At 61.0% G+C, this 15138-nt stretch overlaps 2 protein-coding genes and 1 long non-coding RNA gene across 4 annotated transcripts in view; 1 reads left to right on the top strand and 2 right to left on the bottom strand.

The window, feature by feature from the left end:
• Positions 1-2686, bottom strand: part of Uhrf1 (ubiquitin like with PHD and ring finger domains 1) — a 32927-nt gene extending 30241 nt beyond the window's left edge. For both annotated transcript variants that reach the window (XM_077796616.1, XM_077796615.1), the window contains exon 1: positions 2644-2686. In XM_077796616.1, coding sequence (XP_077652742.1) covers positions 2644-2686 — 43 coding nt within the window. The remainder of the gene's footprint in view (positions 1-2643) is intronic.
• On the top strand, positions 137-7436 carry Arrdc5 (arrestin domain containing 5). Its single transcript, XM_026404243.2, has 3 exons — positions 137-1231; positions 2593-2798; positions 6896-7436. Exons 1-3 carry the CDS (start codon positions 979-981, stop codon positions 7433-7435), a joined length of 999 nt encoding a protein of 332 aa, XP_026260028.1. The 5' UTR covers positions 137-978; the 3' UTR covers position 7436.
• On the bottom strand, positions 2925-14471 carry LOC113193599 (uncharacterized). Its single transcript, XR_003302162.2, has 3 exons — positions 14110-14471; positions 3783-3972; positions 2925-3341 (listed from the first exon to the last, which is right to left on the bottom strand). It is a non-coding gene; the product is annotated as an uncharacterized LOC113193599 (long non-coding RNA).
• Positions 14472-15138: the final 667 nt, after the last annotated feature.

Below are 15138 nucleotides of genomic sequence, written 5' to 3' on the forward strand. Positions count from 1 at the left end.
CTGGGGACATAGCTCAGTTGGTAGGGTGTTTGCCTCATATGCAAAAAGCCCTGGGTTCAGTCCCCAGCACCACAAAAAAAATAAATAAATAAATAAATAAATAAAGCAAACTATAGCAAACATAGCGAGGCCTGTCAGTCTGGACCGTGGGTACAGGCTAGCATTCTGCTTCAACGTCCCTCCCTGCTGAGGCACCAGCCCACGTGCAAACAGACTCTCGGAGGCTATTGGGTCACTCAACAAACTTTTATTGACACCACCATTAGCCTTGCTGGTCTGGGTCGGGCACACGTGGGTGGGCACGAACCTCCGTGACACATCTCCCTCTAAAGGGACTTACCCAGGGCGGGAGAGCAGGTTTAAGGAGAGATGTCAGTCTGCAAGAGGACGGGTTCCAGGTGGTCTGGGTGTCCAGGGTGAGTCCAGGGGACCTGAGCGCCTGCAGTACCCATCAGACGCCGTGTCCTGTCCCCATCTACAACGTTTTTTTCTAATACAGACCAGATAATGAAGGGCCTTCAACAGGAAAATGATCAAATGTGGCACCGAACCTGGGGCACCTGGTAGGACGGCAGATGCCTTCGGGCCTCTCCGGGCCTCTCCTTCCCCTGTGAAGGCAGCCCAGGACGTCTTCCGCACCAGGGCGGCTGGAAGGATCCTTCCCCACAAGCCCCCGACTTCCGGGTGGACGACGGGCACTCTCTATGCAGCGGGGACGGTGGCCTCTTGACTTTGAGGGTTTGGGTCTTGGTTATTCCGGAGGAAACACGGTCGGGCTTCCCACGAGGGTCACCCAGTTCCCGAGCCGCTGCTCACCGGGGACGCACAGCCCGGCCTTCCCTCCTGGCCTCTGGCTCTCCCTTCCTGGAGTTGGGAGCCCAGGGATGTCATAGACCAATGATGTCACTATAGCCAAGGAACCCGGAACCTTGGTGGCCTGGGGGAGGGGAAAGATGTTTCCCCGCCACCCCAACCCCCATGTCTATGGTGAGGTCCATCGAGTTAGTGCTGCCCAAGGATGCAGTGTACCTGGCTGGCTCCAACCTACAGGGGCAGGTGATCCTCACCCTGAACAGCACCCTGGTGGACCCCGTGGTGAAGGTGGAGCTTGTGGGGAGGGGCTACGTCGAGTGGAACGAGGAGATCGGGGCCTCCCGTGACTACAGCAGAGAGGTCATCTGCAACAATAAGGCCGACTACGTGCACAAGACGAAGACGTTCCCCGTGCAGGGTAAGGAGAGGGTGCCGAGGCCAGAGCCCTGGGGGACCCGGGGCTGAAGGTCAAGACGGTCGACCAACCACCCCTAGCGGGACTGGGGACAAGCAGTTTCCACCCTAGGAGCCAGCCGGGCAGAAGAGACACCACCAGGCCAGGAGCAGTGGGGACACCTAGCCCAGCGACTCAGAGGCTGAGGCAGGGGGATTGCAAATTAGAGGCCAGGCAACCGAATGAGACCCCCCATCTCAAAATAAAAAGGGCTGGAGGTGTAGCTCGGCAGGAGAGCGCCCTGGGCTCAATCATCAATTAAAAAATAAAAAGCACCAGGCGTACAGAACGTGACTGGTGTTCAGTCAGGACAGCCGCTTCCTTCTCTGGAAGACCCCAACATCCCGCGCCACCTCTCCACGTTTCCAAGCCACTGGACGCCCCTCCCGGGCACCGACCTGAAGCCCATCTGTGCCAAGCACCAGAGCAGGGACCCTGCATCGGATGCAGCAGATAGGTCTCTGGGAACTCCAGGCCTTTGTGTCTGCTGTGGGGACCGGCCATGAAAAGCAGGCTGGGGAGAGACGGAGAAGGAAGAAACAGGAAGTTCACAGAAATGGGGACGGCGGAGAGGGCCCTGCGGCCGCGCCCCCCTCATCAGCAGACCCTGGGCTGAGGGCAGAGCTTGGTGTTCAGACCATGTGCGTGGCCACACGAGGCCTGGGTTCCACTCTCAGCTCCAAAACACAAAATCAAACTTTAAGCTCCTACTGTATACCAGGCACTGCAGGTGAAGCTCACTGAAGGCAAGGAGTTTTATCTGTCCCGCCCCCTGCCTAAAACCATCTCTGGCATACAGTAGGTGCTCAGCACATCCTAGCTGAATCCTGAGGGTCCGAACTCCACTTACTTTCTTTTTTTTCAGTATCGATGGAATCCAGGGTCCTACCTAGGCAAGCCCTCTCCCACTGAGCTACACCCCCAGCTCTTTTTATTTCTGAGATAAGTCCTTCCTAAATTGCTAAGGCTGGCCTCCCTTGTGTCCTCCTGCCTCAGCCTCCCGAGTTCCTGGGATGACAGGCACTCCGCACCACGTCCAGGCCCAGCCTCCGCTCTCTCAAGCCCAGAGCTGGGGTGTGCAAGTCCACATCAATACTTTGGGGTGACCATGCCAGCCATGTCCCTCTCCAATCCGGTCAGGGCCGACTGTTCATGGGCCGACAGAGGAGGTCCTTGAAGGTATAGAGAGAGGGTTAGCTCAGGACAGAGGAGCCAGCCCCAGAACCTGCACCTCCCTGTCCAAACACTATGAATAATCGGGGAAACATGAAGAAAAAAAGAAGATTCTAGAACCTTCTGATGGCCTCGGTGTGTTTTGCTTTCAGATAATTGGTTAAGTGCAGGCAGCCACACCTTTGACTTCCATTTCAACTTACCTCCCAGGCTCCCCTCCACCTTCTCCAGCAAAACTGGCCACATCTCCTACTTCATCCAAGCCTCCTGCCTGGGCCGCGAGCACGTCCTGGCCAAGAAGAGGACCTACCTGTTGATTCAAGGGACCTCGGACTTCCACCCAGATCAGTCCTTCCAGGTGCCGAGGGGGCGCTGGGGTGGGGGCAGCGAGGCCCACGGGAGCTGCCAGGGTGCCAGCAGCTGCCCAGTCCAGAGGACTCACACAAGGTGGCCACCAACCAGGCCAGGAACTGAGCCAGGGTGATTCTCCTCCCCGGGGACACTTGAGGATGTCTGGAGACACACTGGGTTGTCATGGCAGTACAGGGGGATGAGAGGCCAGGGATGGCCCCCCAGAACCCCAGAAGTCAACAGTGGCCTTTAAAGGAAAAGAGGAGGGGCTGGCATGGCGGCTCAGCGGTGGCGTGGTGGCTCGCGGTGGTGTGGTAGCTCGCGGTGGCATGGTGGCTCAGTGGTGGCATGTGGCATGGTGGCTCACGGTGGCGAGGTGGCTCAGCAGTGGCGTGTGGCATGGCGGCTTGTGGTGGCGTGGTGGCTCAGCGGTGGCGTGGTGGCTCAGCGGTGGCGTGGTGGCCCGCGGTGGCGTGCTGGCCTAGCACGTGTGAGGCCCCGGGTTCGACCCTCAGCACCACATAAAAACCTATAAAGGTGTTGCGTCCGTCTACAAAAAGGGAAAGGAGGAGAAAGGGCAGTGTGGCCGGTCAGGGGACAGTGGGCTTTGGGGGCCACTGGTGGGTGTCGTGGGGGGAGTCCAGGCACGGAGCCAGGGGAGGCCAGGGGCGCTGCCCAGCTCCCTGCAGTGCCCAGGACACCACCCAGAGAGAGCCACAGCGGCTGGGGCCCTCGGGGACTGAACCGAGCAGAAGCCCCAGAGCCCCTCTGGGTGGGAGAGAGGCCAGACCCTCAGTGGCCCCCGGTCATCTGAGTCCTCAGACACAGAGCTGGTGTCCCTAAAAGGCAAATGCAGGCGCTTCAGTCCCCGGACAAGGAAGGACAGTGCAGCTGTGGTCACCTGAGCGCCAGGCTGTCCCAAATCCCGTTTTGAGGCCCAGTGCAGAGGGGAAGCTGGGGCAGTGGAGTGACATTGGTCAAGGTCACCTACCTCCACAGGGAGTTCTGTGTCATCAGAGCATCAAGGGCATGGGGGAGTGGGCCCTGGAGATTCTCTGGGGGGTGGGTGGCAGGCCCCTCCTGCTGCCCCGCCCTGCGGGCACTCCGGTAAAACAGGCTGGCCCTGCTGCCTCCAAGGTCATTCCAAGGGCGATGACTGGACCTCCTGATGGTGTGATTATCTGAGTGACAAAGAGATGCTCTGAGCAGCCCACAGGGAGGTGGGCCTCCGGGAGGGCCAGTGTTAGAGGTGTGGAAGGGCCCTGGGGCCAGCAGCCTGGTTCAGGTCTGGCCCCCCGCTCCCGGGGTGACCTTCTGCAGGCCTTGCCCCCTCTCTGGGTGCCCATGGGAACTAAGAGGACACAAGTTGGGCCTCACGACCAGTGGACCCTCCACTAGCCACAAGGCCCAGGGCAACAGCACCTCCAGGAGCCGGAAGTGCCCAGTTCCACAGAAACACCCCCTTCCACCCACGGGGACCCCTGGCAGCAGGCTTGGGGGCAGGCCCAGGAGGAGGGCCAGCAGACCAAGCGCTAAGGCACCCCCAGGGAGGGCTGGGGGCAGGAGGCCGCTGCGCTGCCCGCCGCCGAGCACTGCTCCTCCCCTCCGGGCCTTCCTTCCTACTTTTTCTTCTTTTTTGTTTTTTATTTATTTATTTTTATTTTTCTGGGCACCGAGAAGAGGCCCCTGCAGGCCCCGGTCAGTACTGCAGGCCTCCCCTGGGGCCTCAGGTTCCTAAGCTCTGCAGGGGCCTGGCGCATGCGCATGCGCAAACTCTCCCTGAGACTGGGGTTTAGGAGGCCCGGGCTGCAGGACAGGCGGGGGTCTGAGGCCCGGGTGGAAGGGAGGTCAGAAGGGGTCAGGGGTCAGCCTGAGGTTCCCAAGAGGGTCAGCAGTGGACCCAGAGCGGCACTTTTCAAACCGTGGAAGGACGCACGGAGGTTGCGCTTTGCGGTCTCACTGTAGTGACATGCAGGCACCTCGGCCTGGACCCAGGACAGATCAGAGAGAGGGATTGGGTGGGTTCCCAACTCCATGTTTTATAAAATAAAAGAATACGACAGTGTGGTGGCACACGCCTGTCCTCCCAGGTCCTTGAGAGGCGGAGGCAGGCCCGGGCGCGTAGCACGGGGGTCAGGAGTCTGAGGCAGGAGGATGGCGAGTTCCAAGCCAGCCTCAGCTAGGGTGAGGCGCTACATGAGACCCGTCTCTAAATAAAAACTCAGAATAGGGCTGGGGTGAGGCTCAGTGGTCCAGGGCCCCGAGTTCAATGCCCAGTACAAAAAAAAAAAAAAAATCAGTCTGGTGTGTTGCAATGGATCTCCCCCAGAATCTCAGCCCCCAGTCTCAAGCCGGGAAGCCAGGGCCTAGGCAGCCTGGGCAGGTGCTCTCCCAGGGAGTCACCCACAGTCCTGCCACCCATGGGTGGTTGGTTGTTTGGATGGATGGATGGATGGATGGACAGCATGCCTTTCTTTTATTTGTTTATTTTTATGTGGTGCTGAGGATCAAACCCAGGGCCTCACAAGTGCTCTGCCAGTGAGCCCCAACCCCAGCCCCTAACTGTTTTCTAATGAAAGAAAATAATAGAAAATGTCAGAATATGGGCTGAGGATGTGGCTCAAGCGGTAGCGCGCTGGTCTGGCATGCGTGCGGCCTGGGTTCGATCCTCAGCACCACATACCAACAAAGATGTTGTGTCCACCAAAAACTAAAAAATTAAAAAAAAAAATTAAAATGTCAGAGTATATGAATTTGGTGGGTTGCAACCAACATGATTAAGAAATCCAGGGCTGGGCCGTGGGTCAGTGGTGGAGCCCTGATGAGGCACTGGGTTCCATTGAGACAGGAGGATCTTGAGTTCAGGGCCAGCCTCAGAAACTTAGGGAGACCCCTGTCTCAAAATAAAAAATAAAAAGGTCTGGGGTGTGACGCTCAGTGGTCAAGCGCCCCTGAGTTCAATCCCTGGTACCAAAAAATAAAAGAAAATGAATGATAGCATCGAATAAGTAGAATAGAAAATAACAGAAAAATGAGTTCAGAGGATTGCCACCAACGTTTTGCAGATGAATGGAATTGGAACACCCGGAACAGAAGGCCCTGTCTGTGCTCAAAAAGTCTGGGATGTTTGGAGCATTTCAGATTTTCAGATCAGAGACACTCAATAAGTCAATTCAATACAAACATCCCCCCACTCCCAGACGGGAGCCAGGTCTGGTCCCAGGCTTTTCCTGGGAGGCCCTTGGACCTGTCACAGATAGCAGGTGCGCACCGCGGTGGAGTGCTGGCCCAGGACAGTGAGGACCCAGGTCCATCCCAGCAAAGAAAAGGAAAGATGAACAGTGAACCCAGTATGCGTGCGCGCGCTGTGTGGCCGGCGCCCGCGAGGTTCCCAGCAGCCCCTGCCTCAGAGCCAGCGAGCGCCCGCAGGGGCCCACACAGCCCTCCTGTGGGATGCAGGGGGGTCGGGGATGGAGGACAGGTCATTTTGCAGGGTTCTCAGCTGCTGTCATGGAAATGGACAAGATGGACGGTTCTTGGTTCTTCCATTTGCTATAGGGTCCTGTCCCCATAAACCGGTCATCAGGTGAAGATCTCCTTAACTGTAAAATGCACATGATGCAGCTGACCCAGGCACCTCGTGTTAGCAACAGGGCACGCTGCACAACGTTGGCTGCTCCCCTTCACAACTGTGGGGTTCACCTGGGAGCTGCAGCTCACTCACAGGAAAATATGTTTGCTTGGGTGGGGGGCGGGATCCGTATTTAAAATTCAAAATGGAGTTCCTAGTGAATGCATATCATTGAAATATTTGCCTAAGCCCAGGGTCTTGCTCTTAGACTGTAAGCTATTACTCGGTCTTCCAGAAAAAAAAAAAAAATGCTCAGAGAAGTCAAGCCACTTATCCAAGGTCACACAGCCAGAGAATCATGGGAGGGGGATTCTGTGGATTTCTTCAGACTGTTTTGCAGATAAGGCCATTGATATTCAGATCAGTCAGGGGCCTGGACCACAGGAAGCTGGGAGACAACTGCAGGACGGATGTGGGTCAGGTGGTGGGTCTCCTAGCCACAGCCCCTCACTCTCGTTCCCCTCCCCCTGCAGGACCCCCTGTTTGTGCAGGCGGAGAAGAAGGTGTCCTACCGCTGCTGCCGGCGCGGCAGGGTGTGCCTGCAGGTTCGGATGGACAGGAACACCTTCATGCCGGGGGAGAAGGTGGTGTTCACCTCGGAGATCCACAACCAGACCAGCAAGTGCCTCCGGACGGTGGTCTTCGCCCTCTATGCCCACATGCAGTACGAGGGCTTCACGCCCATGGCCGAGCGGCGGTGGCGCGGGGACAGCCACGAGCTGCTGCGGCAGGAGGCCAACACCCAGATCGCCGCCTTCAGCAGCACCACGGTGGTCAGCACCTTCAGCCTGCCCCTGGTGCTGTCCGTGAGCAGCGCCCTGCTGGACGACCAGATCATGCGGACCAGCTACGAGCTGGTGGTCACCGTGCACCTGCCCTGGTCTCTGGCCAGCGTCAAGGCCAAGGTGCCCATCGTCATCACCAGCATGCCCGCCGAGTCCTCCAGCTGCCAGCTCTCCCTCGGCGGAGAGCCGGGTCCCGCCGGATTACGTGCCCAGACTTCTAGATATTAAAGCTTATCTGACTCTACCAGGCCTTGGTCCTGTTGTTTTCCTACTGGGGACGGAACCCAGGGTCACTTCACCTCTGCGCCATAGTCCCTCCTTTCTTATATATTTTATTTAGAAACAGGTCTCACTGAATTGCTGAGGCTGGCTTTGAACTCGTGATCCTCCAGCCTCAGCCTCCGGGGCCGCTGGGAGGACAGGTGTGGCCACCAGGCCGCCACCAGTAGCCCTTTGTCTTGCAGGGTGACTCCTTGATGGGTCCTGGCGGGACACGACCTTTGGCAACAGCCACCTCTCAAGAAAGATCCTCCGAACATCTGTAGCAATTGAAAATGCAAATTAAAACCACCCCAAGATCCCATCTGGGCCCAGTTAGAGTGGCAGTTATCAAGAGCACAAGGGACAGTGAATTAAATGGTGGCCGGGACGTGCAGAAAAGGCCCGCTTTTTTTAAAAAAATTGTTTCGTTGTAAAGGGACACAATCTTCATCTTCACGTGGTGCTGAGATTCCAACGCAGGGCCTCGCGCATGCTAGGCAAGGGCTCTACCCCTGGGCCACCGCCCCAGCCCCAAGGTCACATTCATACACTGCGGGTGGGACTGCCGACGTGCCACCACTGTGGAAAGCAGGGTGGAGATTCCTCAGAACCAGGAGCGGAACCTCCACGGGACCAGCTCTCCCACTACCCGGAGGTCTTCAACTCAGCCTCTACAGTGAGGCCCGTCAGCCTTTACAGCCTCTCCACTCACAGCAGCTGAGCTTAGGGAACCAGGGCAAAGGGCCTGTGGGCTGGCCTAGCCCGCGGGAGGCACTGCAGGAGGCACTGGGTTTGATTCTCAGCACCGCCCAGAAAAGCAAGTAAATAAACATAAAAAACAGAATGAGTTTAGGACTTCCCCAGGTAAAGGGGTGGCCAGAGGCTACGGAGGCCGGGAAGGGAGGCCCGGGAAGGGAAGGCCGGATGTATCCCCTGATATGCAGATGCTAACGCGAGCCTGGGAGGGCGAGGTGGAAGTTCTGGGGTGGGAATAACACTGACAGAGACCTGCAGGGGACGAGGTCACTTTCCAGGGTTCTTATATGAACACGGGACCAGTGAGATTCCACCCCATGTACAACCACAAGCTCCCTGTCTGTAGGATGGTCCAGAGGCACCCACCCTTGGGATCAGACGCACCCCACTGTCGGGATCGCACCCCACTGTCGTGACCTGTCCAGACGCACCCCGCTGTTGGGACCAGACGCACCCTGCTGTCGTGACCTGTCCACACGCACCCCGCTGTCCCCTATAACTAAACAGAACAAGTGAAGGAAGCCGCTCAGGGCTGGAGGGCTCGGTGGTGACCTGCTCGCAGGCCACACGGGGCCCTGGGTCCAACCCCAGCACCGCAAAGAAAACAGGAAGATCCTCAGGCCCCTGCCCAGAGAGCGCGGGCTCCGCCTTCTTCCCCAGCAGTGAAAAGAAAAGGAAAAAAGCAGTTTCTTTAAAACTTGAAGTCCAGATTTCACCGGGCACCCGGAGTGTCCTCCTAGAGCGCCAGCCTGGCCACCTCATTCCTGCCCTCAGAATCTCCAGCGGGTCCCCACGGCCGCCTGGGCCTGCGAGGGGCAGGTACAGCAGGGACGGAGGAGAGGGCCGGGCCTGTGCCCTTCTCCCCGCACCCCTCTTCCTCCTCATTTCTGGGTGCTGGGCATCGGGAGTCATCAGCAGACGGTCATTCTTTCTGTGGGGAGGGGGGGACCAGGGACCGCACCCAGGGACACTGAGCTAGGACCCAGGCCTTTCATCATATTGACACAGGTTCTGGTCAAGTGGCTGCGGCTGGCCTTGAACTTGGGGTCCTCCTGCCTCGTTGGGATGGCGGGTGGGGCCCACAGGCCCGCCTCATCGCCCGCGACCTACCAGCCGCCACTCTTGGTGTCAGCCACAGAGGCTTCTCGCGGAACCCCACGCAGCACTCCCTCGGTGGGGGCCACCCTCGGGGTCCTGCGGGAGGAGGACCCACCCCTCCACCCCTCCCAGCTTCCGATGCCCCCCGCCAGGCCCCAGGCTGGCGCTTGGCCTCCCTGGAGGCTGCTCCCTTCACGGGTCGGGCGGCGGCTCCGCGGCCTGTGCTGGATCTGGGCTTTCGACTTGTGCTTTCTTAAGGCCAAGGTGCCCCTCTGGGAATCCCTCCAGCTGCACCAGGAGGTCCTCAACCCCCTTCACCTCCTCTGCGGGGGCTGAACTGGGGACGATCCTCAGGGTCACTTCCCAGACACCCAGAGCCCACTGCCCGCTTTTGACCCGGGCCAGGGGTGTTGGACGTGACCTGAGGGTTTGTGGCAATGTTTGCAGTTTCTTTCTTTTTTTGGTACCAGGGGTTGAGCCCAGGGACGCTAACCACTGGGCTGGCTCTTGCTACTTTGAGACAGGGTCTCTCCGAGTTGCTGAGGCTGGCTTTGAACTCGTGATCCTCCTGCCTCGGCCTCCTGTGCTGCTGGGATGACAGGCGAGCGCCCCAGTGCCCAGCCCTGCCCTGTCCATTAAAATCGGCCTCTGAGAGGACTCCAGAGGTCAGCGTGGCCCGCCTCAGCCGTGCACACTGGGAATGCCAGTGATTGGGCGGCCAAGGCAGGAGGATCTGAAGTGTGGGGTCAGCCTGGAGATTTAGGAAGACCCCGTCCCAGAATAAAAAGTAAAAATGGCTGGGTAAGGTGCCCAGCCAGGGGTAAGGTGCCCCTGGGTTCAGCACCAAAAAAAAAGAGAGACAGAGAAAAGGGGGGAGGGGGAGGGAGGGGAGGGGGAGGGGGAGGGAGGGAAACAGACAATCCCTGAGTCGCTGTTTGGAGGAGGGCCACTCCGGCCTGCACTGGACTGTCCCAGACACAAAGAAATGCAGCTCCATGAATGACAAAGCCAGTGGCAGGGGACTGCTTCCTGGGACCCCCTCCTGGGGCCCTCAGTCCACCCAGGGCGTCCCCAGCTCAGCACTGTTGACGTTTGAGGTCCGGGCATCCAGCAGGCCTCCCGGGCCCTCCTCCAGGGCCGGCTCTGAGCCGGCTGTAGAAGGCCTCCTTTGAGCAGTGGGAACCTCCTTGGTGGGGGACAGTGCTGGGCACGGGAGGGTGCCCCTGGTGTGTGGCCACTAGACGCGGCAGCAGTGACCACCAGGAATGTCCCCCGGCTGGCAGAACTGCCTCCCGGAGAGCCACCAGTCCACCCTGAGCCTGTAGGTAGCTACCTTCATGAAGGCCCGGTCACTTCAGGGACAGCACTCAGGGAGCCTCTGCCAGCCCTGCCCCGCGCCCCCGGCCACCCCCAGCCCCACAGCGCAGGCTGCGCCCTCCTCGGCCTCTGGGTTGGTTTCTAAACGCTTTTGTTCACTTTTTCACTGTCTGGGGTTCTTTCGGTCAGCAGGTGGACAGCACGCAGCGCCCGGTATCTTATCTGCTTCCTTTTTTAATGAGGCACTAGGAGAGCGCTGCCACTGAGCCCCAGCACCCCCCAATATTTACCTAACCCTTCCCATGGCCTGAGGGTGCGGGTGACCGGGCAGCTCCAGGCTGTGGACTTCCCAGGGTGAGGCCCTCAGGGGCCAGCCAGCGGGTGGGGGAGCCTGTTTCCATCTCCCTGGGCCACCTTCCCCTGCTGGGGGCTCACCGGGCGGCTGGGAAGGCCACCAAGGGCCACACCGCGGGGTCTCTGACTCCTGTACCCACAGGTAAACCAGGCATGATACTAGGGTGGTGGCATGTCCCTGCACAACAGGGACGAGTCCCCGAGACGTGTCACTGCATGAACATCACAGAGCCCAGTCACCATGCCCCTGTGCAAGCCACTCCCACTGGCGTGGATGGGTGGTGACCAGCCGCGGCCCCTCAGCTGAGCCTGCTGCTGGGAAATGGCGGTCGCTCCACCCCCCACAATGACACGGGGCTGGGTCACCCGGTGGTGGGCACCAGCCCAGCAGGCCTGCCCTGCCCCGGCTCCACCAGGCGAATAAACCACGGAACCAAGCAGAAGGGCAGCGCAGACTGACCCTAAGACAGCCTGGGCGTCCCCACCCAGCGTCCCACCGAATGCGGTCACTGGGCTGGAGCCCGGTCACTGAGCCACATCCCTGGTCCTTTGTTCTATTTTAAGACGGGGGTTTCACTAAAGTTGCTGAGGCTGCCCTGGGACTCACGGCCTCCTCCACTGCCCGGTGGCCGCGCATGGACACAGCACCTTTATCTCATTCCATCTCTCTCTCTCTCTCTCTCTTTACTTTTTAGATTTGCTCCTTACGCCCACGGCGATGGTGCGGAGCATCAGTCACAGTCCCCGGCTGTCAGCAGGTTCCGCCGCTCACTCGGTGGGAACAGGGTGCTGACGCCTGCTGGGCCGAGGCTGGACCCGGCTGGCACCGCCCATCTGTGTTTGACAGTGACCGTCTCCGCCTGAGCAAGGCTCAGGCTGGACCCCCGCGGGTCCTTCTCTGGGGTCCTGTTCCTGGCCTCCACCCAGGTCCCCGGGCCTGGCCAGGTGTCCCTGGGGGGTGGGGGCAGGGTGGCCCAGCTCGGAGGCCTTGGTGGGGCTCCTGCGTCTGAGGGGACCCGGTTCTGCCGGGTGACTGGGCCAGTTCCTGTCCCTGAGGCCAGGAGGCAGTGGCCGCCTCCGGAAGCCGCTGACTAGAGATGGCCGAGGCACACAAATGGCCGCTGCCCCTGGCGGAGGCTTCTGGAAGGTCCTGACCAGCTCTGCAGCCCAGCAGCAGGCCCTGCCCCTTCCCATGGCGGCCACCTCTCCAGGCCTGAGACTCGGTGGCCCAGGAGGGCAGGCAGGGGTTGGTGGGGGGGCCGCCACACCAGATGGGCCAACGGAGGAGAGCACAGCTGGGCACCCCACTTCCTGCCTGAGGAGGGGCAGCTGGCTCCAGGCCCCGCCCCAGGATAACCTCCCTGGGAGCACACAGCCACCCACAGCAGCTGCACCTCCGCTCCCTGGGGACCAGGACAGGCAGGGGCCAGCAGCTGCCACCACAGGACCCGCCCCCTGGGAATGTACCCCCACCAGCCACAGCCACCTCCGGTGGCATTCCAGTCCCAAGGGGTGACCGCCTCCCCACAGTCCAGAAATAACCCTTCCCAGGAGGCCAGGAGGCTGCGAAGAGGGGGCCAGACCCCTGGGCCAAGGTGCCCCCAATCTCACCTCAATAACGGGGAGAGGCTGGCTGCCAGGTCAACAGCCCCCACCTCCGCCTGGGGACAAAGGGGCAGCGGGTGAGCCAAGAACGGCCTGTTCCCTCCCCGCCAACGTGACAGGCACATACTGGCCGCTGGCACTTAGAGGCCCTGCCCGAGCCGCTGGCCAGGCCACCGTGGACAAGGGTCCTCGGTGCCAGGGTGCTGGGGGTGGCCGCGGCCCTAGGGGCTTCCTTCCCAGTCAGCTGCCTCTGAGCTTCCAGCGCCTTCTCTCAAGGAAGTGTGCCCACTGCTAGAGGGCCAGGCCACCAGGGAGGGCCAGGAGCCTACGATGCTCTCAGAGCTGGGAGAGGGAGGCAGCGGCCAGGGGAGGCCCTCCTGCTGCCCAGGCCTCTCCCGGGCCTGGGGTGACCTGAGTGCTGCCCAGAGACCGGCCAGTGCGACCCTCCTGCCCTGGAAGAGGCCGAGCAGGGGCCAGTAGGCCTCAGAGCTGCTCCCATCCCCCAAGCCGCCCACAGAGGCCTCTCAGAGGGCAGCGGGCGGCTGGCGCCAAGAGGCCCGGAGGCGGGCGGGGCCAGGGCCTGCATGTTAAAAGACCCCGGCTTCCTGCCGGGAGCCCGGAGGTGGCCGCAGTGGTCAAGTGCCCCCCGCAGCTGCAGCCACCTGGTGGGGAGCCCGGGGGGCCAGGGCCAGCTGGGTGGCCGGATGAAGCCGCAGCTGGGCAGCCAAACAGGAGGACAGCGGTCCCGGAGTCCTCAGGACCTACTGGTGTAAAAAGCCCTCACTGTGCGCCAGGCCTGGCCAGGAGGCGGAGCAGGGGGGGTCAGGGGTTCAGGGCCGGCCTCTGTGACCTATGGAGACTAAGTCTCAACATTGAAAATAAAAAGGGCCGCGTGTGGCTCAGGGGTACGGCACCCGCAGCACCCCAGTGCGTCCCCAGGAAGCAGGCTCAGACCTGGCTCTCCACACGCGCTCTGCTGTGGGGTCACTGCCCGGGCGGCCCTGCTGCCTGCCCCGGCCTGCCTGTCCACGCTCCCTGCATGGGCCCTCCCCTGCAGACCAGGCCTGGTGTCACCTCCCGCTGCCCCACCCCCTTCCTCCCAGCCCCTCCTGGCCCCAAACCTGGAGGCCCCTCTGGGCTCTGCCCACTACTCCTGGGACGCCAGGTTCCCAGCCCTGCCTGCAGTGACCTGAAGGCAAGTCAGGTCTCCTCTGCCCAGAGCTCCCCAGGGCTCCCACCTCCCTGGAGGCCAAGGTCAAGTCCTCCTTATGCCCCCAGGCCCTGCACGGCCGCCCTGTCCCCCTCCCCCTCTGCTCTGCCACACAGGCTCAGCCCTGCCTCAGGGCCTTCACAGGAGCTGTTCCACCCCTCCTCGCCCAGCCCTGCACCTTCCCAGGCCAGTGGCCCCTCCTGGAACCAGCCCTGCACTGCCCTGCCCTCCCTGGGCCTCCTTTCTGGTGCCCTGTGTGATCTCCTGGTCACCAGGGCCAATCCACCCCACGTCTCCCCACCTCTAGGAAACTCCGAAGGAAAAATGGATTGGATTTCCCTTGTGTCCTGGTGAAGGCAGCTTCGCCCGGCGTCTCTGCGGAGCCGCCCACCAGAGCTGCAGGTGCGGGCACAGCTCCTGGGAGCCCAGGACTGCCGAGGGACCGCCAGCGAGTCACAGCCTGCCCTGCAGGTCTCAGGATGGGCCTGATCAGTGCTGGGAAGGACAGATGGCAGGGTCAGAGGGCACACAGGACACCTGGGCCTGGGAGGGACCCTCCAGGACAGAGGCGCCACCTTGTGGCACAGCGTCCCCTGCCTGTCCCTTCTCAGTCCCAGGGGAGGACTGGGTGGGTTTTAAAGCCGGCCTTATGGAAATGGGTTGGGTGGGGGAGGAGACCAGAGGAGAGGACCTCAGAACCGAACCTCGCAGTCAGACAACTCGGGTTCAGTCCTAGGCTGTGGAGCTCCGCTGTGTGACGCTGCATAAGTGACCTGCCTCTCTGATCCTGTTTCCTCGTTCAAAAAACCCGAGAGGATCAAGCTGCAGAACAGGGTCATCAAGTCGCAGCGGAGGCTGGAGCCTCCAGGGTGGGAGGTGTCCTCAGGGAGCCTCCTAGAAGAGTAGGCCTGAGCAGAGGAAAGGACAGAGGGGGACTGTCACACGTGGCACTAAGAAAAGAGACATGACTACAGTGACCAGCGACATCTGAATTTCAGATGGAAAATGAGTCATTTCCGAGTGTCAGTAGATCCCCGATATTTTGTGGGATACACTCAGGCCTCGGATCCGCCTGGAATTCAGAGGCAGTGGGCCTCCCGCCCCCAGGCGCAGCAGGGCTACGGGGCCTCCAGTCAGGAGGGGGCCAGGGACCTGCCCTCCCCACTCTGGAACAAGCCAGGGGCAGGTGCCCTGGACCAGTCCCTGGGGGCAGGAGCTGGTGGGGAGGCTGGGGTCCCTGGGGGCAGGAGCTGGTGGGGAGGCTGGGGTGTGAGCACCCGGGAGGTGGGCCAGGCTGCTGGCCAGGGCCAGCCCACCCTTGGCCCTGCAC

This window comes from Urocitellus parryii, chromosome 3, assembly GCF_045843805.1.
Source record: "Urocitellus parryii isolate mUroPar1 chromosome 3, mUroPar1.hap1, whole genome shotgun sequence".
Lineage (NCBI taxonomy): Eukaryota > Metazoa > Chordata > Mammalia > Rodentia > Sciuridae > Urocitellus > Urocitellus parryii.